General features: G+C 42.9%; 1 protein-coding gene across 1 annotated transcript in view; it reads right to left on the bottom strand.

Annotated features, from left to right (window-relative positions):
• LOC120585532 (hairy/enhancer-of-split related with YRPW motif protein 1) overlaps positions 1-26,646 on the bottom strand; it is a 217,759-nt gene that overhangs the window by 119,658 nt on the left and 71,455 nt on the right. The window contains exons 1-2 of the mRNA XM_039841924.1: positions 24,814-25,092; positions 12,916-13,097 (exon numbers count right to left, since the gene is read on the bottom strand). Of these exons, the coding sequence (XP_039697858.1) occupies positions 12,916-13,097; positions 24,814-25,029 (398 nt within the window). The 5' untranslated portion in view covers positions 25,030-25,092. Of the gene's footprint in view, positions 1-12,915; positions 13,098-24,813 lie in introns of the transcript that reaches the window.

The following is a 26,646-nucleotide window of genomic DNA, read 5'->3' on the forward strand; positions in this document are numbered from 1 at the left end:
AACTGTGGCCTAAGATAAACTACAGCTCAAACTTAATAATGTTTCTTAATTATTTTACAAAAGACTATTGCAAAGAAGCTGCTGAAATGTAAAAGGTGATACCTGAAGGTGTGTTTTAATAAACCGTCATTTAAATGTTTTAAGAGAAGCAGAAAGTTCTGCCCTCAGTGGACAGACGGAGGCGGGCTGGGCTGCTGGCGTCTCTCTGCCCACAGAATGGAACACTGTCGTCCGGCTCCAAACGTCACTGTATCTTACCCTTTTTTCTCTATAAAATTCAATGTAATTTACCTCGAATATAAAAAAACAGAATAAAAGAAAGAGTAAGCTATGGTTATGTGTTTGAGGACCGAAGAGAGAATTTGGATTATGACCTAATTTCACCCACTCTTCACCCTACCCCCATCTCTGAAAAAACAAAACAAAAAAATAAATAAATAAGCAGTTTCCAAGAATTGTGACATAATTTTATTTTCCAGAAAATGAAATCAGTGGATAACCACCCCTTAGGAAATGAACAAAGAACAAACGCATTTACCATGAGTGAAAACATAATAATTAGAACGGAAAGAGGCAAAAACTCATTACTTTAATTATGTATTATGTTTTTTTTACTATAGAAAGTTGAAAAATGTTATCAGAAATCCCCTGTAACAAACATATCTTAGTAGTCATTTCTAATAAAAACAGTGTTCAGTCACTAATTTTTGTTTTACTTTCTATTTTATTTGACGATAGGGAGGGATACATAACTTTTATCTTCAAAACTCAGCCACCCTAAAAGGTAAATAATTTTTATTGTGAAAAATACAAAATTTCAGGAAGAAAAACTGTGCTATGTGGATGTTAGATGATGTTTATTCAAAATGTTTGTAGAGCCTTCTGTGAAGCTGGGGAGGGGCCATCTTACACAGGTCTAACCAAGGAAAGGTGGGCTGAAGCTTAAAAGACGTTTCTAAAAAGCTTCTGCTTGCCAGGCAAGAAGGACAAAGAAGCTGACCGTCTCCTCACCTTCCTCTCTAGGGCAGAGGTGTGCTGCTCACAAGGCAAGATGCGTGAAGGCCGGCGCCGGAGCTGTCAGGCTGCCAAGGCGAATGGAAGCCACCAACATCCAGAACCCTTACGCGAGAAAAACAGGTCTCTACATGTTTGAGCCACGAGTCGTCAAGTTTTCTGCGATGTACAACTTACATGAGTCTCAGTGATTCGGAAAATCAGGTAAGTTCTCTGAGCCTCACTTTCCTCATCTGTAAATCAGGCGTAAAGATGTTCATTCACCCATTTTTAAAGAAAGCAATTGAGGCTCCATGAAGTTAAGCAATTTGCCCAAGATCACATGACGGATAAGTGGCAGAGCCAGGATTCAAATTCAGAAATTCTTATTTCAGGACCAGTGATGCTTAGGAAAGTGACTAAACATGGTAAGAGCTAACCAGAAATGCTGGATGTTCAAACTGGATTCAGAAAAGGAAGAGGCACTCAGACCTAACTGCGCATTCGCTGGATGCTGGAGTGCTCCGAAGAGCTTCAGAAGGCTAGTGTGCTGTACGGACTAGAGCAAAGCCTCTGACCGCTGACCACTCGATCATGAAAAGCTATGGGTTGCTCTGAAGGAAATGGGCGTGCCCCAGCGCCTGACCGTCCTGACGCCTAGCCGGTGACGTGGACAGGAAGCCAGTGTCAGGACAGAACGTGGAGAGTCAGAATGGTTTCCTATAGGCAAAGGTGTCAGACAAGGTGCATTTTATCTCCCCACGTGTTCAAATTGTATGCACAATATACATGAAAAGCTGGGCTAATATTAGGCAGACGAAGGAGTGAAAACTGGCAGAAGACATTTCAGTGACTTAAGATATGCAGAAGACACCTTACTGGCAGAAAGCAGCCAAGCGACTTCTGATGGAGACAAAAGAAGAACGTGCCAAAGCAGGACTGCATTTGAACATCGAGACAAAAATCACGAATACAGAAGAAACAGAAAGCTTTAAGACAGGAAAGGAAGCCCCTGAAACTGTTAAAGATTTTGCTCACCCTGGTTCAGTAGTCAATTCAAATGGATACTGCAGCCGGGAAATCACGACAGGGCTGAGACCCTGAAGGGCAGTGGCGGAGGATTTGGGAAAGATCGCCAAGAGCAGAGATGTCGTCAGAGACCAGGCTGGGATCGTCCACGCCCTCGCCCTCCCAGCTCCCACGCAGGGGCACGGACGCTGGACAGTGAAGGCTGACAGGAAAAACGACTGATTCGCCTGAAATGTGGTACAGAAGAGCTCTGTGGACACCCGGGACCGCCAGGAAGACGGACGAGAGGGTCCTAGGGCAAATTAAGCCAGGAACGTCGCTGGAGGCAAAACCCTGAAGCTTTCCTCCTCCGGGCACGTCGTGAGAAGACGAGAAAGCTGGGAGAAGGGAAGGCCGCAGGAAAGCGCGCGACCAAACACGGGACGGCTGACCCCGTGAGGACGCCACAGGCGTGAGCCTCCAGCAGCTGCGCAGGGTGCTGAGCACAGGGCGTCGTGGATGCCACTCACTCACAGGGTCACCAGAAGTCGGAGCCGATTCAACACTTGTAGCACACATAATAGTTATGATAATATCAGACAATTACGAAGAAAAAAATAGATATCTCCTCATTTTCAATTCTGGAAAATAATATACTTTCACTGAATTCAATGTTAATTTTATTTTTCTTCTTCAAATTGAGATAGCTCTCATTTCTCTACTGAAACAGGAATACTCAACTCTCCTCGATGAAGGTGACCGTAGGCCTTTACAACACCGATGGAAAACTAAGAACAGTACATCTCAATCAATAATCAAGACCCCTGCTGTCAGCTGAAAACTTGTGTGACCCCGTCTATCCAGAAAGTAAGCAATGAACATTTATGGTGAATTTATAATCTGCAAGGCACTACGCCAAACATTTCTAAATGATTTTTGCCAAAAGATATCGTGTTTATTTTCTTAAAGTGACTTAAGATTCCTTTGGAGGGAAAATTTCATAACAGTCCTAAAAATTAGGAAGTGGCTGCTGCTGCTATCAGCCATCAACATCATCATCACCACCCTCGCCCACTACTGTATACAGAACCCCTATCACCAATTAGCATACGCCGAGCTTTACTCTTGGAATGTGTTCCTTTAAGCTTCAGACGTTTCCTTCAGTGAAATAAATGAAACAAAAAGCTTCAAAATGTATGCTAACGGCACAGTATTTGAAAAACAAGCTAAATTCAGAATTAAAGTTTCTAAACAAATTACATTCAGGAAACAGGCAGGCTAAAACATTTGTAGTTGCAATTAGTAAAAGCTATTTCGTTTCTGGAATAGATTTTGAGATTTAAAGAGTTCCTGTTTGGCTGTTAACTTTCCAAAATAGTTTGGCATATATCTTTCTAGTAAATAAAAAAACGAATGTGGTAGAAAGGCCAAAACAAAAAGGGTAGTAAGCAAAACGGAACTTCTGAGGCAAGATTAACTCAAGTAAAAATTCTCAGTCCCAAAATATGTAGATTCATGGCAACGTATTTTGGAAGCCAAATAACTTCAAATCATAAATTCCACACTGAAAGAGATATAGCTCTCTGCATTAAATATCATAGCAAATAGTTGGTAACCCCATTTCCAAAAAAGTACTGTATATAACAGAAAATGCTTTCAAGGAAAATGCATCAAGAAAAGACTCATTTACTTAATAAATTAAAAAATGACATGCAATAGCATAAAATCCACATGAACATTATAATATGCTCAATCAGTACTAATTAAGCATCTAATTATACCTATTTAATAGCTAATTTGCATTTTAAAAAGGAACACAAAGTATTCTATATTAGGTTCAAATTAAGGTTTTGAATTCAAACTTTAAAAGAAACCTAATTATAATATATTTATGGAAAAATCATTTCTTAAAAATTAATACAAGCTAAAAACAACTATCCTATTTTCAAGTATAAGACCATACTGAACCTGAATGATTCCTAATTTACCAGAGAAAAAGGGATACATTTATATAAATGGAGACATTTATAAATGTAATTTATAGGCATACAAAGTGTTTTTCAATGATTATAATGCTGTGGTTTTTAACACAGGGGCACTCCAAAGCACTGCTTTGAACGATTCTCTTGGTTCGATCGGCCTAGGGTTTACACTTCCTGCTACCTTCGTGCCCTGCTCAGCTGCCCCGCACACGCCAAAAACGCCTGTCTCCTCCTACCATTTTTACCCTCTAAAATCCTGTCGAGCATTCTTAGAGGAATGCAAGAAACAGGGAAGGAGGAGAACCAAGAAAATGAAGGTAATGAATTCAGAAAAGGGAACGGCTAACGAGCAGTGTTGGCTACTACAGAGCTTGAGCCAAACGGCTGAGAAGGCGACCAGAAGGTGACTGGTGACTTTCAGAGGGGCTTTCAGTTAGGACAATGGCAAGGGCAGAGCCAGGGGGCTGGACTGAGGAAGAAATGGGAATCTGGGCAATGTGGGGACAAGAGTTTGAAGGAGAAACAAGGTAATGTTTCAAATTTCATCAAATTCTTTAGAAAAGATAAACAGAAAATTTAAAGTAAGGGATGGAAATCCAGGGAGTATAAGGTTGAATCTTATGAAATTTCAGATATTCAACTGTTTTTAACTTAAAAAACCACAATAATTTCATAAGGATTAAACTAATGGATGGACGTGATTTCAACAGAGGAGACAAGGTTACCTGCTAAGGGGCTGGGAGAGCAGAACGATGGGCCTCGGAGGACAAAAGGCAAAGGGATAAGAAATCTACTTGAAATGAATGAACTCTGAGAACTCCGGGAGAGAACATATACTGAATAAGCCTGGCGAGGTCCCACGGCTTCTCCGAATGGACCCCATCTGCTATTTCACATCTGCATTTCACTTTCAGAAAACAAGCCGCTCAGCTCCAACGGGGTGCCTGAATATGAGCACTGCAAGATTTCTTCAGATCAGTCCCTCTCACTGAAAGTGTCGCGGACATGAATCTGCACTGACGCCATTGCCTTTGGCGTTGGGGTTTCAGTTTGGTTTGGTTTTTGTTGATGAAGGCAGAAGATCTAGAAACTTAGAGCCCTAGGAAGTTGCTAATTCCAGACCTCCTGGTATCCTACAGCCCGATTTCTCATACATCCAATCCCATACAGCCAAGTGCCCAGAATAAGCACAACGTGTCTAAAACTGAGATGCGTCCGCCAGATGGACGGCAGTGCCACCCAACTTCCCGACCGCCGACCTCTGTTCTTCCTCGTCACTTGGGCTGGCAGCCTCAAGCACCAGTCCCCAACTCCTCGCCATCACTTCTCTGACGTCTCTCCCAGCTTTCCTGTCTCATCTCTCCTCCCTGCAGTCCGGCCCCCAGCCAGCCCCGCCTGGATCGCCGGGACGGTCTCAGAACTGGCCTTGCTGTGCCCATTCTACCTCACACGTCACTACTGGAGTCATCGTCCAAAATACCAGTCCCCCAAAACCACGCCTTTATTTCTACACTGTCATAACTTTTGGGGCTGAAATTCACAGTTTTCTATAAGGATCCGTGCCTGTCTAGCAAAGCTAATACTTCATTACTCCCTAAAACTTCAGCCAAGCCATGGGCTCTTGACTACTGCAGCGGTTTTAAAATATGTCCATTCTGTGCACAGCTTCCTCTAAAAGGTGCAGACTAATTCCCCTCCCCTTGAATGTGCTAGGCCTAGTGACTTGCTTCTAATGAACGGGATATGGCAGAAGTGACAATATGTGACTAGGTCATAAAAGACACCACAACTGCCCCAAGCTCTCTCTTATTCAGTAGGGGGGAAGCAACTGCTACTTCGTGAGGACACTCAAGCCCAGTGGGGAGCCACGTGACGAGGAACTGAGGCAGAGCCAGCACTAATGCGCCAGCCAGGTAGCGGGTCACCTTGGAAGCCGATCCTCTGGCCTGTCAAGCCTCCCGACGGCTGCGGCTGGACCTCATGAATCGCCCTGAGCCAGAACTGTCCAGCTAAGACACTCCTGGACTCCTGACCCACGCATTTGTGTGAGATGATGTTTACTGTTTGAAGACCCAAAGTTCTGGAGTAAGATGTAACACAGAGGTAGGTAATGAACACAATCTCACCGAACTCACTCTCAAATCTGTGCCATTGCTCATGCTGTCCCATCTTTACCCCTCCCAACGGCCCTCTCCGTCCTGCAGAGTCTGGCTGAAGCTTCGCCTCTTCCGGGAGGCCCTTTTTCTGTTGGTTTATAAAACCATTTTAATGTTCCCTCCTCTAGCTTCTCCTGCACCCTCTGCGTTACCGCGTTCTGTGTACTTTGCTCCTGAAGATGGCAGGCAGCCCTTCTGGACTGCACGCCGCACGCTGCAATTCACATACTCAATAGATGTTCGCTGAGAAAATCAGCAAATCACACACACACACCCGGAAGTGAACATGACCGGCATAAAGCAGCACTTAATATGGATGTATAAGACTGTCAACCATTTTAATAAGAATTCTAAGTATGTACCTTAGAGTAATAAAAAGATTAAAGAAAAAAATACACACAAATCTCTTAGCAAAGTGCCTAGCATAGAGGGTGATCAACAACTACAAGCTCTTATCGTTCTTATTAATCACAAATCACAAAATACATGCTGAAACCCCGGGTCCCGGAGAGTCTCCCGGTATTATCGAGTGGGGATCTAAATTCATACAAAATTCTACAAATGAAAATAGAACTCATGCCTTCTATTGAGATCGCCTTTCAAGTTTTTAATCTACTCTCAAGTCAACAGGACTACAGGCCGAGCCAACTGTAGGGGCGCGGGCTGGACTCCCTCCTTCCCCTCCCTGTCCTAGTAAGACATGAACTTCGAAGCCCCTGTGGGAACGCTTACTTGCTTACATTCCCCAACGAGCAGCCACCATAGGAGTTTCCAGAGTCACTTTTAATCTTCATAGTCCCGGGAGGTCATTAACGGCAAACTTATCAGACATACAAATTCACACAATCTCTGAGCTAATATATAGCTGTACATACGTGAATATGCTAAAAGAAGCAAATCAATCAAAACAGAATGTAATGGGACAAATCAATCCATTAAAACATTGCTATGCCATATATCCTGGGAGAGGGCTCTAACGCCATTCATTACAAAAAAATTTGTATGGACATATAATTGACCGATAATACTATATTAATTTCAGGTGTACGACACAATGATTCAATATCTGTACATACTGCAAAATGATCATCGCAGTAAGTCTAGTTCATATCTGTCGCCATAAATGGTTACACAAGAAAATTTTTTTCTCGTGATGAGAACTCTTATCTTGCCACTCTCAGATCATTTCAAATATGCAACACAGTGTTATTAGCTATAGTCACCATGCCGTACCTCACATCCCAATGACTTCTTTATTTTATCACTGGAAATGTGTACCTTTTTAGCCCCTACCCCTACCCACTGCCTCTGGCTACTACTGATCTGTTATCTGTTTTCTATGAATCCAGTTTCTATGAATTCTTTTTTGTCTTTTTAGTCTAATGCTATTCAAAGTCTGAATTACATGTTTCATGAACTCAGAACTTTTCTGAAATCATATTTCATAATTTATACTGAAAGGGTAAATATAACAGATGCTCTTTTATTCTAAAAAATAATAAGAGATGTGTAAGGAAAATTTACTAGAATAATTTTCAATCAGCAATCTACTGAAAAACGTGCACTTTTTATTTGTGTACCATCTGCTGGGACGAAAAGAACCACTTAATTCAAATTCTTCCCCCCACAAGTACACCTTGAAAACTTCACTTTGTGAAACATTCAATATCCATCCCACTCTTTATTTGCCCCTATATATCACACAACCTGAAATAGAAACAAAGACTGGGAAATTAGCTTGTTTATTCCACCTTAGTGTCAAACAAAAGTACGAATAATATTCAGTGCATGTGCTAGCTGCCTTAGAACTGCCAATCATGCTTGTTTTGAAACTCTTTGATTTTTCAGAGCTGTCAATCATGTGAGTTGTGCTAGAAATGCTAGTGTAGAAATAATGCTTTTTAAAAGATGTACTCTTCATTAACACATTAATAAATAAACAGACTTTACCTGTAAAACTGGACTTCAGGAATGTATGCCATTCTCGAAAAATCGAAATTAAAATATAACTTAATGAAATGAAAAGATTTAGAGAATTTGGCTCTTTAACCATAATGATAAGCATGGTTTAACCACAAGATTTTATATTTCAGTAAAAAGAGGAATGTTCCTTACCTGGTACTAATCAGAAGTATTATGATCATGAATGGGAATGAGAAAATCAAACTAATCTAAATCTGGGCACTTTAATTTTTGAAACAGGCAATAATATCAACATGAGACATTCTCCTTCTCCGCCTCCCCAATACAACCCAGCTTATTATCAACGCAGTCACTCACGTCCCAAACGAAACTTCTCCTTCTGCGTCACAAGCCACACTTACTTAGTCACCAAGCACGGTCTCTCCTGTCTCCTAAATTGCTAATGAAAGTCTCCTTTCCTGACATGCGGACTTAGTTCACGTCCTCGTCATTTCTTTCCAGAAGCTTCCCGACTGGCCTAACTCCAGCTGTACTCTTCCAGTCCGTGCTCCACACCACTGCCAGAATGATCTCACTGCAACACAAGTCTGGTCCACATTACCTGTTGCCATATTTTAATGGCTCATTATCACTTTCAGAATGAAGCCCCAGTTTTTCAGAATGGCATACAAATCCCTTCCAGACCTGGCCCCCTCCCAGATCCCCACTCCGCCATCACCCCTAACATTAGGCCAGCGAAGCCACTTGAGCTCCCAGAAGAGCCAGGCTCCCTCCCGTTCACCGCACTGCCCCCTCCTGCCTGCCCCTCACACCCTGGCACATGCCGACAGTCATCAATCCCCTCTCCTCTGCTTCCACAGAATCCAGGAAACAGCGTACACGGTGTGACCTGTTTACTTCTCTATCTTCTGACTGAACCATCAAGTCCCTGAAAGTAGGGGACGTCTTTACTCGGTACATCGCCAGCTTTTAGAAACAGAAGGGGCACATAATAGCACCTCATTAAATATCTGCTGACTCAGTGAAAACCTGCACCGCGACCCAGTTTATTTAAAAATAAAATTAATAAAATCAGCAGCTTAATTCTTGAGACTGATAAAATGTATTATATGTACGTTCCAAGCTAACCAAACTAATCAATACCATAAAGCAATATTTTGGGTTTAACAATGGTTTAAAGAAATTTACTGATTTACTTACAAATTCACTGTAAGAACTGGCACCATCTCAAACAGTACTTGAGATCCAATAACTCCATTTAATTTTTACTACTGTTCCAGCTGGAGGTGTTAAGGTCTCAACCACGATAACTGCTCATGTCCAAGACACTCAGCACCTCTCCCGGTTCAACAAACACTGTTCTGATACGTGACAGGCCCTATCAAGGGCATCAGTGAACAGGCAGTCTGCAGAGGCAAGACCCTGACCCAGTTACACCTCACTCACCAGGAAGTTGGTTATCTGGTGACATCAAGTCTCCACAGAACACAGTGAGAATTAAGCGGAGGTGTCGGGAGCTGTCAAAACACATGTTGAAGGCCATGTGCTAAAGTACGTACACTTACGAAGGAGAGGCTGCTAGGTCCTTACTCAAACACTAGCTGTTCTTATTTTTAAGCAAAACAAATCTGGTGGCCAATTTTCCAGGCATCGGAATATTAGAAGAAGAAATTAAGAAGTCTACAAGGCTAAAACTCCAGACACAAGCACAATAGCAGAAAAAGATGACACCCAAGGATAAAACAAAAAAACTACGTAACTGCGGGATTAAGTGGTTAAGGAACAATAATTCTATATATTTGTTTATAATTATGACCTTCATCACCAAAGGAAAACAAAAAATAAAAAACCCAGGTTCAACTACTTTAAAGAAAGTAGATGACATATAAAAAGGATCAAAGAATTAAAAATTAAGTATTACATGAATAAAGAGTCAACTTTCTACTATTTGCAGAACAAATTTTTTGAAATACATAATTCCCAAATGGCGGCAGAGATGCTGACTCTCAGCTGCTGTTAGACATCGAGCAGCGCCTGCGACCGCAGTTACTCCTGTGACTGTGATGCGCAAGCACTCCGAAACGGAGCCTGGACCCGCCGTCATGAGCTTGTTGGTGGTGACACTATCCAAACATACCACGGAAACCGCAGTGTACCCACGCTGGACCACAACCGTGGACACTGTCACCAAGGCGACCTGCTGTTCTGTAACAGACCTCCACATAGCTTTACCTCCACGCTGCCCTCAGGGTCCCTGGGTATGAAACTGGTTCATACGTGAGACTATTTTAGGTTTTTATGGCGCATCAGTAACTATGTTACAGGATTTAAAGAACAGCACAGTAGAGTGAAAAGAACATTTTTGGGTATTGGACACATAGCCCCAGGTCTGAGTCCCGCCTTGACAATGACCGGCTGTGTGACTGCAGCACTTTATTTATGCTTAGAGACTCATTTTCTCCATCTGGAAAATGGGGATAATATCTTCTACCTTCTATGCTTCTTAAGAAAAATAAATTGGACAATATATGTAAAGAGCCAATGTAGGTTTTCAAAAAGCTAACTACTGTGATTATCAAACGGAAAGGCATCTTGATCTACACTAGAGCCAATTTTGGGAAACTGTGTGCTGTATTAATGACACAAGAAAAAATGTCTTTAAAAAAAAAGGGCAGGCAGGTTCACATTTCGGAAAAGTGGCTTATATTTTTAAGTCACAGTAGAAGCCTTCTGACTCATAGTTTGGTTCATGGAAAAGTAGGTGAAAGTGACTGCTCATTAAAAAAAGTAGACACATAACACTGTGAAGACATTAACTTAGCAATTAATGCAAACATTCTGACATAGGGCCGGGGTGTCTCGCTGAGCAGAGGTCCAGTCACTGGCGCTTGGCACCAACTCCCTTACATAAACAACACCCCAAGCAACGTCTGCAGTCGCCAAGGTCAGTCACTTTAAACCAAACTGGAGCAGAAGGGCACTTGGAAAGCGATTCCTTCCAGATTTTTATGTTCTTCCCTCCCCCATCTTTACGGTTTATTTGCTCAAACTAATTCAATAGCAATTTCATTTTTAAAAATCATCTCTCCTTTATGGAGTCTTTCCAAAAATTATCTTTCATAAGAACAAAAACCCTGTCCTCATATTTTATTAACTTATGCCATAAACAAATAGATTACTTAAGAATATGACTAGGTTTTGGAACAAACAATTGGTTTTTGCTAAACATATACCTCGACTAGGGAAGCGAAAGTGCCCGGGTCTAGGAGGAGACCACTGATTCCCAGTTCTCCACGGAGAGCTGGTATCAGTCAGCGAGATTCATGGAAGAGAACAGAGTGCTGATTAATTCAGCAGATCAGCTAATTCAACGATAATCGCCAAAGACGTTAATGCCAGAGTCATTCTTGTTTTAATGTGATTTCTGATTTCAACTCATAGCTAATACGAAAGAAAAACATATAATGGTTAAAACTTTTGAGGTAGGTATTTTAAGAATTAGGTCTCATCCACACCTCTAAATATCCAATTTTGCAATTCCCTTGAAGTAGATTACAATATTACTGATCGAGCTTAAATATTCTAGTTTACACTCTGAATGTTACCATGTGTCTAAAACTTTTCTAGAACTTTCTAAAATTTCTCTTTTAAAATTGATTTTCGAACACTTTTTTACAGTAGGAATACTCACCCCACTCCCCACATACGCTTTACACAAAGTGTTCCCAGACTGTAATATATAAAATAATGAATGCGGGGCTGCTCCAAAAATAGTGCCTAACTTCTCTCTCCCTCAAGAAATCCCTGAGCCTTTCTGCACAACTCAAGTGCTTCTTGGGACAAAGGCTGAAAACTGTTTCTTTAAACTATAATCAAAAACTAATATTAAACAAAAAAGTTATGAAACTTAGTAAAAGGGCAAGACTTAGCTAATTAGGATATTCAGTTAACCAAAATGATTTCTGATTCTTATCAATTATTCTAAGTTTAAAATGCCACCAAATATATTAAAAGCAATAATGAAACAAAACATTTTGCTAAACTGGGTATTTTACTAAATTTGAATTATTATTCATCACATCTAATTAATCCTGAAATTGTCCTAAAGAATCAATTCAACCACATATAAGTCTTAAAGAGGAAAAAAATGGTTCTCAAAAAGGATAAAAAAAGGAGGTTAGGCTGATGAATGATGAAAAAATGAACAAATTATGTAAATACTTACACCTTATTTATAGTCGCCTAAATAAATGTATGTATCAAAGCAACAAGATCTGCCATTGCTGAGACTTAGCCTTCCAGAATCTGCTCAGAGGCCTGACAGGAAGGCTCAGAGCAAACACGTGTCCGGCCCCACAGGCTGTTCTGTCTGGTCGGGCCACCTAAATTGTCGACGGGAAAGGAAAAGACCAGAGGGCCCAGCTGGGTCTCATTCCTTTCCCGTTTGGTGTTATCAACATTCCGCCAATGATAAAGACAACAGGCATTCTTTTCATGATAAATTAAAAACCGAGCAAGGAATTTTCTAAGTTAGAAGTTTCTCCCCCAAAACCAGTATATGCAGCTACGAGCTATAGCTGTTATCTACATAACCATCGGGTACGCAGACACAGGAAGGGACGGAAAAGAAGTAACCGAACTATTCGGGCTAAATCTTGGCTGAAGTGAACTACCCCCAAAAACTATTCTCACTGCTCTAAGAAGACATGAATCTGGTGTAACCCGACTGACTAGCATTACGAAGAGAAATCAACATATTCTTTCAAAAATCACCAGTGAACGCCCAATAACACTTTCGAGGCATCACACGTTGAACGAACACTCGAAAAGCGCCCGGAAGCAACGGTACTTACTCTCCATCCACTTCTGGTCTTCGACACACACAATGAAACTTGCCACCAAAATCTATGTAGAGATCATTCTCCACGATGTGAAAGATCCGTCCGATGACTAGTTTATCCTTGGCAGGGCCCATCTGTGTGAGAGGAGAATGTCTCAGCATCGACGCGAAGGATTCCACACTTTTCAGAGAACCCTAAATATAAAAAGAGATATTGATTTACATGCATACAATTCAATACAAAGATATAATATGGCGGGTATAATAAAATCTTACAGGGAAAGTTTTTAAAGGTCGGTTCACTGTATGTTTACATTTGGCAGCAATAATAAGGTATATTTACATGAGATTTTGCTTTAAAAAGCCAGGGATACTCTTCGACTTCCTCCTCCTCCAGTTCCCTCGTGAAGAGTCACGAGAGTGGCAGAGGAAGCAGGCGTCTGCCCCTGGGGGTGGGGGGGGACAGCACGGATGCGGTGGCCCAGACGCAAACCTGGCAAGCAGGGCCATGAGCGACCGCCCAGGGCAGGGGCAGTCTGAGCCCTTGAGAAGGGCACCCAACCCAAGAAGGCGATGCATTTTATTATTGACCATCTGAAAAAAAAAAAAAAAAAGCCTCGAGTTCAGGTTCAGTGAGAGAAACTATTCTTTTAATACAAATTTAAATAAAATTAAAAACGATGAAGAGTCCTTCAAATTCCGGGCTGAGCACAAATTCTTGTTATACAATATTTCTAAATATCCTGACTTTGTTATAATTTTCTCTTTTCCCCTAAGGTAAAATTTCAGAGGAAAAATCGCTAGCTACTTTGTTTTATGATGCTCACTTTCTAGTCTCTCTATATACTGAATTTAAAGTATGAATGAATAATGCAGGCTGATTACTTCTTTTTTTTTTTTTTTTAACTTATAGCATTTAGTTTTGCTTCTGCTGCTTTGCTTTTGGAGTCAGATTCAAAAACCCATCGCCCGCAGTGACGTCAAGGAGCTCGCCATCGGCTTCCTTGTGGGAGTGTTATGGTTTCAGGTCCTATGTCCAGTCCTTAATCCATTCTGAGTTAATTTTTGTTTATAGTGAAAGACAGTGGCCAGTTTCATTCTTTTGCATGTGGCTCTCCAGTTTTCCAAACACCATTTATTGAAAAGACTGCCCTTTCCTCTTGGCTCCTTTGTGATAAATTAATTGACCTTATAGTGTGGATTTATTTCCGGGCTCTCGATTCCGGTGAGCCCTGGATTAATACCTGAATTTGCTTTTCAATTGTACACTCACTGTATTTTTTGGCCATTCTATCGAATGATTAGACAAAGCTCTCCTTCGAAAATCACAGTCTAGAACCATCTCAGGATTCTTCACTTACTTGTCAAATGGCTTCTAAGGATAGTAGCAACTGCTTCAATCCATGTTAACAACCAGCTCTTAGCTCCTGTCCTACCGAAGCAGACACAGAGACCACAGGCACACCGCCACCTGTGAGATGCGCCATGGACCTCAGTGTCCAACCTGCTTATGAAATGGCTATAAAGCTCATTTACAGAGCTGTCAGAGGAAAAGCAGGTGCCTTAGAGTCGGCTGCTTCCTTTAAGAGTTGGTCACGGAGTTCGGATTTCCTAAGTATTCCTGTTATGTCCTGCACTGTTTTTCCCCTTTGAAGCCTGAAAGTTGAAAAGGAATCTCCAGGTAGAATGGGGGAAGGTAGAGGGAGAGCAGGTGCAAGGAACAGCACCGCCTTCATTCAGACGCACCCAGCGAACATGCGCTGAACACCGAGTGCCCGTCGTGCATCAATCTCTGTTCCCGCCTTGATATGAAAATCCATGAAACGGGAGGGGACGCAGAGTTCAACCAACGTGACAGCAGAGATCGGGGGCCAAAGAGCTGCTGAAAACAGCTGCTCCCCTCACTTAGGCTGTTAAGAGTCCTGCACACCACAGGCTAGGAGGGTCAGACATTATCCTCTAAGCAGGAGGGAATCCAGAGAGGTTTCTCGTTAACAGCGTGACAGTACTTGTTCCTTGTTTGAAAAAGAAAACTTGCAGCAGCACACAAGATGCACCAGAGAAAGGGAGAGAAAACGAAGAGGGTGAACTGTCGCGAAGCTCCTCGGCTTAGCCAGGACGGAGACGGTGACGGGCCTACACCCGGCAGTGGCCCTCGCACTACCGAAGGGAGACAGAGCTATTCACCAAAAGCACTGCAAGGTCTTGATGCCCAGCTGACTGCAGAGGGCTGGGAAAACGGGGAGCCCAGGACCAGGCGGACGAGCAGTGCTGCGGAAGCGAGGGGAGCTAGCTTTGCGCATACTGGGCTGCGAAGCCCATGAATCCCGGGGGGCGCTGGCTATGCCACAGGTCGTTAAAAATAAGCGCACGCACTCAGGTTCGCGCTTCCATAAATTTACGCGTCTGCAGTGAGAGGATAGAAATTCCTCAAAAGAATCAAATGCTAACTGGAATAATTTCTATAGAGAACTATTTTTCTTTACATTATTTATTGTAGAAAACCTAGGACACAAAGAATATAAATCACTTTAAAACTGTTAGTATGTGTTAAGCATAGAAATCATGACCAGGAACAGGAGGGCATTAATACGCAGCCTGGAATCGGAGGCTATTATCACTAAAAGACACATGCAATATCGGCTCCCTCACTACCTCACTGTCCACCTGCGACCGGGCCTGACACTTAGAGCGACATGATACGCTGAATAGTGAGTCTTAAATACACATTGCCGCAGAAGATGGAAAATAGAAACATTATTTAAAAACTTAAAAGGAAGCCTACAGTATTGCAGAATGACAGAAATACTTAGGAAACTTAAGTCCTCTGACCAACTCAGCCATTAAATAGCTAAAAAGTCTTGAAAAAGTCATTTAACCTCTCTGGTTCTGTCTTCTCATGTGTAAATAAAAGGATCGGATACCTATAAATTTTAGTATTAGGAATTCTTAAATATTCTAAAATGCAAAAAGGATTTTCTAAAGTAACGAACATTAAAAACGGACGACAAATCCTACACAGCTTCCTCTCTTAATACAAACAATAAAAATCATGAAACGGTGTATGTATTTTACTTCATAACAGTTAGCAAGGAAAAGATTTCAACCTGCTTCTTCTCTGACAAGTACTTTCAAAATGCCGCCATTCTATTAAATGTGCTGCAACAACTTTTGTTCCCTCAGCCCTAACCAATAAACGTCATGCTCATAACAATGTTCTCTTACTAAAATAAATGGACTTGTAGTTCAAGATGGCAGGAGACTTACATCTCTCTCCCTCCTGAAATCCCACTGAACGATGGCAAAAGAATGAATGAAAAAAATCACAAATCCTCAATGTTGAAGAGAACAGAAAGGAGTCAAAAAGCACACCAGAGCTGTCCACGGCACTCTCGGGACGAAAGCACATGGGGGATGCAACTGATGACGCGGAGGGGAGGACACTGCGGAAGGACGAAGCTGGGAAAGGCAGTCGAGGCGTCCGAGGACTCCATGAAGGCGGGGCCCAGTCCTGCCAGGAATTACAGAACCCGAAAACAACGGGAAAAATCAAAAGAATCTAGGTGGGGAGGTCAATGTTCTGTCAAGCACAAAACACCTGGCAGTAAGGCCAAGTGCAAATACTTGGCAGTTAGGCATTTACTACTCTGGCCAAATAAATAAAACATAATATTTTTTTCTCTTCTCTGAAAAAATACTTGAAGAAACCGTCTGGAGAAGAACGAAGTCCGGGGTGACTGGGCACAGAGCGGTGGGCGACTGCTCCAGGCGGTAAGGGAAAGAACCAAAATGGCAGCTGCCGACGAGTTACGAGCCATGGTCAGAGCTGGAGCAGGCGGGCTCCCCAGGGAGGCCTGTGCAGAGTGACCGCAGGGGCCCCGTCCCAGCCCCACCGCTTACCAGCTCGGGGGCGGGCCCAGCGCGCTGCGACCCTCTGGGCTGCGTTTACTCACCTACGAAGTGGGCGAACAGTTATACGCGTTGACAGGGCTGCTGTGAGGACTAAATAAATACAAAACTCTCAAACAGTGTCTAAAAAAACAGAGCTTTGAAGAATTAATGATTTTTTATAGAGCCGGTCACACCAAGTTTTATTGACGAACCTAGCAGTTTTCAACCAGGATGATTGGCAACCTGCCCCCGCCAGACATATGGCCACGTCTGGATACGTGTTTGGTTGTCACGACTGGGGTGCTACCGGAATCCAAAGCAGAGAGGCCAAAGGACGCTGTTAAACATCCTACAACACACAGAACAGCCCACCACGAACTAAGCATCCAGTCCACAACGACACTCGTGACAAGGGTGACAAACGGTGGCCTAGCCGCACCCAGCAGCACACAGCAGGCCAGCTATCAGAGCCCCGAGGGCAACCGCAGGGCGTCGGGGACGGCAGGCCGAGCAAGGACGATCGGAGCGAGATTCCAGGATTCAGAATGGCCGCCAAGTGGTTTCGAGTTGACAGGCTGGCAGTAAAGGCATGCTGGGACTGGAGAACATGTCGAGGGGACTCACGTCCGAGGAAGGGCTCAGCGGTTAGAGAACTTGGAGAGAGGATCGTTCCACGTGACCATGACGCAGAAACTACGGTACAGCTGCACGTGAAGGAAACTGGGAAGGGAGGTCTCAGAACGTCATACTGAAACACCGTGTTGTCGCGGTGCTGGCAAAGCCATCGACGTAATGCTGCGGTCGAAGACGGTGGCAGCCATGAAGAGGGAAAGAGGAAAGCTGTGAGCCACACGCTCAGGAAAGAAACGGAAAGAACTGAGCAGCTCACCGTCCGGGAGGCCTTTCCCAAACATTTCGCCTGATCTGGGGAGTGAGGGCCACAAGTAAACAAGTAAATCGAAGGCCACTGCACTCCTGGAGGCACTGCAGCGGCTGACGGCAGCTGACACCACCGACCTCCGGGCTCTGAGGGGGCAGGGTGGCGACCCCCACCGCCTCCCCTTCGACTTCCCCACGTGGCCCTGCAGAAAACAGACGTTCTTAGAGAATGACGATTTAGTACCACACACTAAATCAAGGGGTAACTCCAATCGCAGCTGTTGTTCCAGATGTGATTTCATGGCTAGAGCAAATCGAATATCCCCCAGCACCTGGTATGCAATAACTGATCTGACAAATGCTTTTTCTCTAGACTTGCTGGTAAAGGCTGTATATATACTGCAAGGTTACATCAATTCTGGTCCGTGACACATACTCACTGGACCTGGAGGCAGAAAGCTGCTAATACTCTAGACACATGGTAAGACACGTGTATGCCAGAGGGTGGGAAATAAATCCACAAAAATGCTGGGCCTTGGCGAAATTCCCAGGAACCAGAGGTGTGGGCCACATCGAGATACTTTTCCTTGCCACCGAGAAAGCAGCTCAGTGCCTAATGAGTGGGTCTCTGAATTTTGGAGGCAACAAATACCGTATTTTGACATGCTTTTCCAACTTTTTTACCGAGTAACCCAAAAAGCTGCCAGTTCTGAGTGGGCCCAGGATGGGATAAGACTCCGCGACAGGCCCAGGGCACCAGGCAGGCTATCCTATCCTTGGCCTGTATGACCGGAAGCATCTGTGCCAGACACGGACGCAGAATGGGGACTGTGACGGACCTCTCTAGGTGACTCGGGGGGAGAGCGGGAGTAGCCTTGAAGGCCAGTGGTAAAGGAACAGCCTTGCAGTGGGCAGGACTTTGAGCAGTAGGCCTGAATGATCATCTCGTCTGGACAAAAACACGGCCTAAGGTAGGATTTATATTCATTTGTGTGAAATCACTAATGATGTTGCTGGTTGATCAGGGACTTAGAGGGAACATGATTGGAAAACAGATGACAAGAAGGTCAGGGAGAGACATGTAGACAGACCTCTCTGAATGGACACAGAATGAGAAAAGTCACAGGCGAATGATTTGCTGGGAAGAGAAGAATCTCAACAATCAGAGACAAGATAACCAGTCCTGCAGACGTCAGCCCCCCTCTCTCTCCAGCCACTCCTGCCTCCTGCAAATGAGTTCAAGGACAAAGTGGCCATGGCCACAGGGATGTGTCTCTGTCTTAGGGGTAGGATGGGTATGCCAACGTGTCCCAGACTACTGGCCAAATAGAAATTTCACCAAGGCAGCAGGCTCCTGAATTTTTGTGGGATGGAGGTTATGTATGAATTCAGGAACTTTTATCCACCCTGGCTGATCTGATTCCAAACTGCTAAAGGACCAACTGCCAACAGCAGAGGCCAGTGCTAAGCTTCCAATGTAGCATCATCCCCTGGGAGGCTTGGCTGGCCACCTGGTGGCAGGTTGATTACACAGGACCATGGAAATGGAAATGGAAATATTACCACTGGGAAAGACATACTCTGCATATGGACTGGCCTTCCTTGCCCACGAAGCTTCTACCAAAACCACCATCCATAGACTGACAAAACCTCATATTCATTGTCATGGTGTTCTACACAGCATTGCTTCTAACCAAAGAAATCATTTTACAGAAAATGATGTGGGATAACCGGCTCGGGCTAATGGAATTCACGGGTCTGACCAGTGCTGGGCCTAACAGACTAGTGAAATTTTTTAAAATTAAGCTTTGTATTTTGAGATCATTGTAAATATACATGCAATTTTAAGAAATAATACGTGGAGAAAACCCCTGTACCCCTTTATCCAGTTCTCTCAATGGGAACATCTTGTAAGACCACAGTATAATACAAGGAGACGGACGCTAATACAATCCACCCATGGTATTTAGATTTTACCAGTTTTATCTGTCATCGCCGGGGGTGTGTTTACTTACATACACTTTGATCGTATGTGCAGATGCATACACTCACCACCACAGTCCAGTTACATGACAGTTCCATCACAAGGATCCCTCGTGTTGTTCCTTTGTAACTCTCCATCTCCTTTTGGCCTACCCCCATCCCTCTTAGCAACCAGTGATCTGTTCCCTATCTCTGTAATTTTGCCATTTTGAGAATGTCACTTACGTGTAACCACACAGCATGTGACCTTTGGGACTGGCTTCTTGCACTCAGCATACTTCCCCTAGAGTTGTTCCAGCTGATGTGTGCATCAGTGGCGTGTTCCTTCTCATCACTAAGCATTTCACGTAGAGATGTACCAGTTTAACCATGGACCCATCGGAGGACAGCTGGGCTGCCTCCAGTTTGAACGATCACAAGCTGCTGTGCAGATCCGTGTACCAATGTTTGTAGGAACGAAACTGTCGTGTCTCGGGGGTAAGCACTCTCTGCCCAGTGTGCACGGATCTCCTCTAGGAGAAACCAACGTCTCGACCCGGCCAGGGGACCTACTGAGTTGCCTACTCCCTGACTGAGCGTCCTCCAGTCACTGTTTGCCAGCTGCCAACAGCAGAGTGCTCAAAGCTTTAAAAAGAGGCGAAATCCAAACTGAATCAACACTGGTGAATTTTATTCCTTCAAACCAGGTTCCACTCAAATATGAGTGGATTGTAATCATGTTGCAAAATTTAATGTAATTAAAAGACAAAAATTTAATACAAAGTAAAATACAAAGTAAAACCAAACCCAAACACATTAAAACGAGAGTTAAGAAAGATACAAATAGTGAAAGCTCATGCTGACTTGAGAAATCCTAAGAGTCTGATTGCATACAATCAAAGCAGATGACCACCCACAAAACAAACACATGCAGAACATATCCATCTTCTTTTAGGAAATGTATAGTATTATTTATAAGCATATCAGTGGCATTGATAAAAACCTACTTTCCCTAGAGATTTCTATCTACTTCAACACACTCTTTCATTGTTTTTATATTAACTGGTCATTTCCTCTAAACATGCTTTGAAAATGTTATAGACTCCACTGTGAAACTAAATATTTCAGAAGGTTTTTTATTAGTAATGCTAAGATAACTCTCTTAGAATTCTATAATGTAAAAACCAGGGGGCACCATGTTAGAACCAGAAATATTTTTAAACATTCCTTTACATATTAGTTTTGAAAACACTGGAATAATTTTTAAAGCTGTCCCTATAAAACTAGTGAGAAAACAAAGGATAAAATAAAACTATATAATATTCCTATTATATTAATTCAGTAGACTTAAAACTTATACTAAAAATATAAGAATTTTCCCCAATATAAGTATATTTAAGTATATTTTGGATTTTTTCCTATATTCTGAAAAGACAATGTATCTGCTTTAACTATTCTGTCTTCTGGAATATTCCAGCATTTTAAAATTAAAAATACCCCTAAGAAATATTCATGAAAAAGTAAAAAATAACATTTAAAAAATATCTACATGAAGTCTTCTAATATATCACTAAAATGAAACTATAAACTATGTAACACCAGCTTCTACATAAATATGCTAAAATAGTAAAATATTATTGTCCATCTTAAAACAACAAAATGTTCTACTGTGTGGTGCTAAAAACCTTCCAAACCATTTTTCCAAAGTGCTAAATATGCCACCCTCTACCATTTAGAAAAGTAATATTCATAAAGCACAAAAGCAATTCTTTGTTCAGTTATTGCCACCTGGTGGCTATGATGGGTGATCTGCTAGCACAGCTCCCGATTAGCTTAACAGGTTCTACAAATTATTGACATGAGAGGATTAAAGGTTTTTAAATTTTTTTTAAAGAAAAAGGAAAAAGATATCTGACTTTAAAAAATATATTTTACTAGGTCCTCTATACATAAGTTATGTGTTATGTTGATTACGAAAGTGAAAAGGACTTGGTCTCTACTCTCAAAAAAAAAAAAAAAAAAAACTAGTTGAAGAGACAGATGCATAAACCAATACTAAAAGTAATGAACCAAAGTGGGTAGGCAAGCATGGGATGAGGGCATCTACAAACTACCACACAGAACAAGAGCATCTCAGGGCATTTACACTTGGGATCCCTTTAACTAGTAACCTCATTGGAATTTCAGGATAGGGAATTCATGAACTGCCTTTGATTACCATCCTGCCTACACGGGGAAGTTCCTTTTAAGAGTGACTTGCCCGGCTCTTCCTGAATGTCACCTAGTCCTAAGGCACACACACAGGCACACAGGTCTGCACTTTATGGATAAGTAAATCCATGGGTACAATTTCAACTTTCATCACTAGACGTACATATTTTAAAATCCAATAACAGACCACCTGAGATGTTATTTCTAATGTATAATTATTTAACCATTGAACTGTGTAAGATTAATTCCAATTCAAATCAACAAATATATATTCAGTCCCTACTTATGTCTAAGGCATCATACAAGGAATGAAAGGGTGAATTAAAAATGACCCCTGACCTTCAGGAACTACAACCCAGAACGTGGGGTTAAGTGAATTCACAGATGACTTTAATATAACTTGAGAGTTGTGTGTGTACATAAAGGCAGTATTAAAAAAAAGCTCCTGGACATTCAAAAGGGGTTTCAGCTGGTCCTTGAGCTGACAAAGGCTTAACAGAAGAAAGAGGTGGCTTTACAATGGAATTTGCGGGCAGGGATGCTAATTCCAAGGGAAAAAGCAAAGGTCAAGTACGGATTTGTTGAGGGAACAGCAAACTATCTTCCAAAAACATATATTTAAGCAGAAACCATGTTACAAATGAAATCTTACATAGAACCCCAATATATATAACATAAATGCAGAATTTTGTTGGTACAGTGTATTTTATGAGTTCAAAATGATAGTATTTACTTATTAAAAAAATGTGAACATGCAGTTTTGATAAAAATCACAAACTGATTATCAGGGGTGAGGGACAGCAACCACAATCCCCAATTTCTGTATTTTGTTTTGACTGCCCAACATCAAGAAACTCCACTTACAATACCCCACACGGATAAGGGAGGGAGGAAGCAGGCACCATCATGCACTGTAAGTGGGAGTGCAGTGTAAATATACTGTATCTATCAAAATGCAATTGTGTGTACACTTTGACTCATCATATATTTCATAAATATGCAAAAAAAAAGTAAGTGCGCACTATAGCACTGTCAATAAAAGAAAAAACAAAAAACAAAAATCTAGAAGCTTATCAGTGAAGGTCTGGTTAAATAAACAATGCTATATCCATATCATGGAATATCAAGCAACTATTTTTTCAATGAAGTATACATATACTACTCATATGCAATGAGAAGGAAAATATTCAAAGTTATACTTAAGTGAAAATAGTCATTTTCATCATCAGCAACTAAGATACACTGAGTGCTTATTATCAGGCACTTATGCTAAGTGTTTCGATAATGACTCTATTTAATCCCAAAATAATCCCATGACGTAAGGTTTCTTTTTATAAAAAAAAATACAGATATTAATTTTCTAAGGAAACGCAGCTAGCAAATGATAGAAACAGGACTCAAACCAAGACTGTCAGAATTCAGAGCTTACGCTCTGAAATAGTAATGTATACTTCAAAACCATACCAATCAATTTGTGTTTTTATGCATATATGTATATTTAACTTTTTAAAACATATGTAAATATAAAATCTCTAGAGGTATGCATTTAAAAAAAATACACCCTTCAGCCTTGAGAAAGTAGGGAAAAGAAAAAGGATTTTTTTTACACTCCCCATAATAACGTTCAGTGCTATTTAAATTCTCACTTTAATGTGAGCAAATATTACTTTATAAAATTAATTTTTTTTCAAAAATCCTGATCACACAATAAAAATGAACTTTATACATCTTGTAATCTCAGGACATTGTTCAATGAAATAGCTCCACAAACTTCAGTAAGTGAAACTTTTTCACAAAGCTGAATCTCTATCAACACCTAATAACTGCTCACATTCCTCATCATAAACGGAAGTCAGAAAAGCACTGAAAACTTCCAATGAACATTAAAATTAAAACACGAGGTATTTTCAGTTATCTTACAATTGTTTTTGTTCAACTATTCTTCTAGACAGATGAGCTCATAAAACTGAGATGCTCCAGCTTGTACACTATTATCACTTGTACAACTGTTTCTGGACCAGTCACAGAGATCTCAAGTCAAAGACAGCTCAAGCATAAATGAAGTTCAAATACGCACGATGTGTACAATTCACTCACGCACCCATTTGCCAAACACTTAACTGAGAGCCCACTAAGAGTCAAGCACCGCACTAGATGCCAGGCAGTTTTCTCTAATCCAGGACACTACCAGTCTGTGAACTGTCTGGAACTGGTCTCCAAGGAAGTAAATACAGAAACGGAGTTTGTTTTCATATAACTTACATTGCCAGACATCCACTTTCATGTCTGCTGAATCTAATAATTTAAAAATCTGGCTGGCATTTATGTCTATTTCTTCCATTTCATCTATCTAGTAATCCTACCGTATTTTACAGAAGTATTGCTTGAGACGGATGGGAATTTTTTAAGTCATTTACAGAAAAGTGAAGCACTGACAGATTTAATTGCTTGCTCAAGTTTGTAGGGACAATAATTCTCTCCTTCACCCAGCCACTGAATTAATGCATATTTATAAAGAACCCTGTACACCAGACAAGAAGCTCCACGCTGGAGCTACAGTCTTAAAACAAGACCATCAGTGAGCCCAGCCTCTCCGGTGTGAGTCCAATTCGTCTCCGAGTCCAGGAGTCGCCCTGGACCGCCGCTCTGGCAGCGCTCGCCTCCCGAAGACACGCGCAAAGCGGTGTGGACACCGCAGTCCAGCACGTAATGCCACTCAAAAGCACAACCGATGGAGGAAAAACAGCAGCCACACGCTCCGTTCCAAGCGCCCAGCGGCTGGGCAAGAGGCGTTCCGGCTGCCCGCTCCACTCCCCACGCCGGGCTCCGCCCTCCCTCCCGGCTCCACCGCCTGGGCCGGGACCCAGGCCCCGGCCGGACGCCGACTCCCGGCCGCACCCCCTCGCCGAGCTCCGTCCCGACTCCCGTCCCCGCCCACCACGTCGCCAGCGTAGCTGCCGCGACTCACCCCCGGCCGGCCGAGCCCCGCCTTCCGCTGCAGCTCGGAGTGACGCTCCAGGGCGCTCGCGAAGCCGCCTGGGCGCGTTCTAGGCTCCGCGGACTCCGGACTCTCGCTCCCGGAGCCACTCTCAGTGCCCGCGCCTCGACGAGGCCGAGCGAAGAGGAACGGGCGCAGGAGATGACTCTCGGCAGCCGCGGCACGCGTCCGACACAGCGCCGCCATGACGGCTCCAGACCTCTGACATTTAACCTCTCCGCAAGCGCGCGGGTCACGGGCGGGGCAGCGAAGGCTCCGCCCCCTCGCCGCAAAGCGCTGAGGCCGGCGGGCGTGGTCTGGCCGGCGCATGCGCGCGGGGCTGCCAGGGCCTTAGGGCTGCCAGGGCTTTAGGACCGCCTTGGTGGGTTAAGCAGGTGGGGGGCGGTACTCTGCTGACAGCGAGCGCTCAGTTTTGCTTGGAAAGCATTGTTCACCCTGGAAATTTCGCCCTCCCAGGCATCCCTTGGGCCTTGTCCTGCTGTAAATTCTAGTAATGCGGCAGTTGCTGCCCCCGCCGCCTGCGCGTGTTCCCCGGGTGGCCGCAAAGCTCGTTCCCCCACCGCTCTTTTCTTAGATAAGAGGTTCTCCTTGATTGCCTTATATGGAGTTGGAACCCCAAATACACACCGTCCCGCTCCCCCGGTTTTCTCTACCATTTAGCGCGTCCTAATATGCCATATTGTTTCCTTAGTAACCTTTAGCTCCCCCCATTTTTGAACAGGAATTTTGCTGTTGGGTCCCTGATACTGCACACAGTAGGTCTCAAACATTTGTGAAGTCCCGGATCCCAGTTCGTCTTTCTTTGCCTCTTCTGCAGTCAGGCCACCCACGTTACAAAAACAGTAATCTCTTCTAGACGTTTTTGTCACCTCTAGGTATGCATTTTTTTAAAAAAAATATACCCTCCAGTCTCTTCTAGAGAACTTAAGAAATTTTGGAATATGCCGGAATATGCACCAGCAGAGCCCTCCACCCTCACTCATGATTGTCTCTCCCCACCCCCAATGTCTTCTGAGAATGTGCCCACGCTCTTTAGAACTGAGCCTAACACCGAGGCGGGGGGAGGGGGAGGTGGCGTGCACCCTTTCCAACTCATTTGCAGGTACTTCGACGGAAGGAATGTTTTGTTAGGACCACAGCCCCTAATAATTAATGTCTTCGACTGGGTTTTGAATCTTGCTGATGTTCTCATCAATTGGATAGTCAGACAAGATACAGAACCCTAGGAATGCACTAACAGTGGTATGGTGCATAATTGTGTGAATCACATACATACAGAGACATTACTATTAGCCAGCTGTAAGGTTATCCTTTCAAATTCAGGAAGGGGCTTACAATAACTTCTGCTCGAGGTGAATTCTCCCCTCTTGGCACTAAACCATTTATTTCCCCTAGCCATTAATGAAGTCTTGCCCAAAACATTTTTGCATTACTCTGTATGGCTGTTGCTACTTTGACTTCCCCGCAGGGAACAGTGTGGTAAATTATAATGAGCGTTGGCCAGTCGCATTAAGAACCTTTTAGTTCTAGTCCTGACTCTTCATCCTGACCTCAGGCAAGCCAATTTAATTTTAATTGGGTTTCCTCACTTGTAAACCAAGTTATTAGACCTTGTGTTAAATTTAAGGAAGTGCTGTGTAAACTTTATCAGTATCTCCAGGACAAATGGGGTTACTAATACCCCAGCTCTTAAATGCAATAGATGTATTATGCTCATGACCTACCTCAGCCAGATGATAAATTCCTTCAGGATTGTGACAACAGGAATTCTGGGGCAAATCCCCAAGTTTTTAAATGTATGAC

This window comes from Pteropus medius, unplaced genomic scaffold, assembly GCF_902729225.1.
Source record: "Pteropus medius unplaced genomic scaffold, Ma_sr-lr_union100, whole genome shotgun sequence".
Lineage (NCBI taxonomy): Eukaryota > Metazoa > Chordata > Mammalia > Chiroptera > Pteropodidae > Pteropus > Pteropus medius.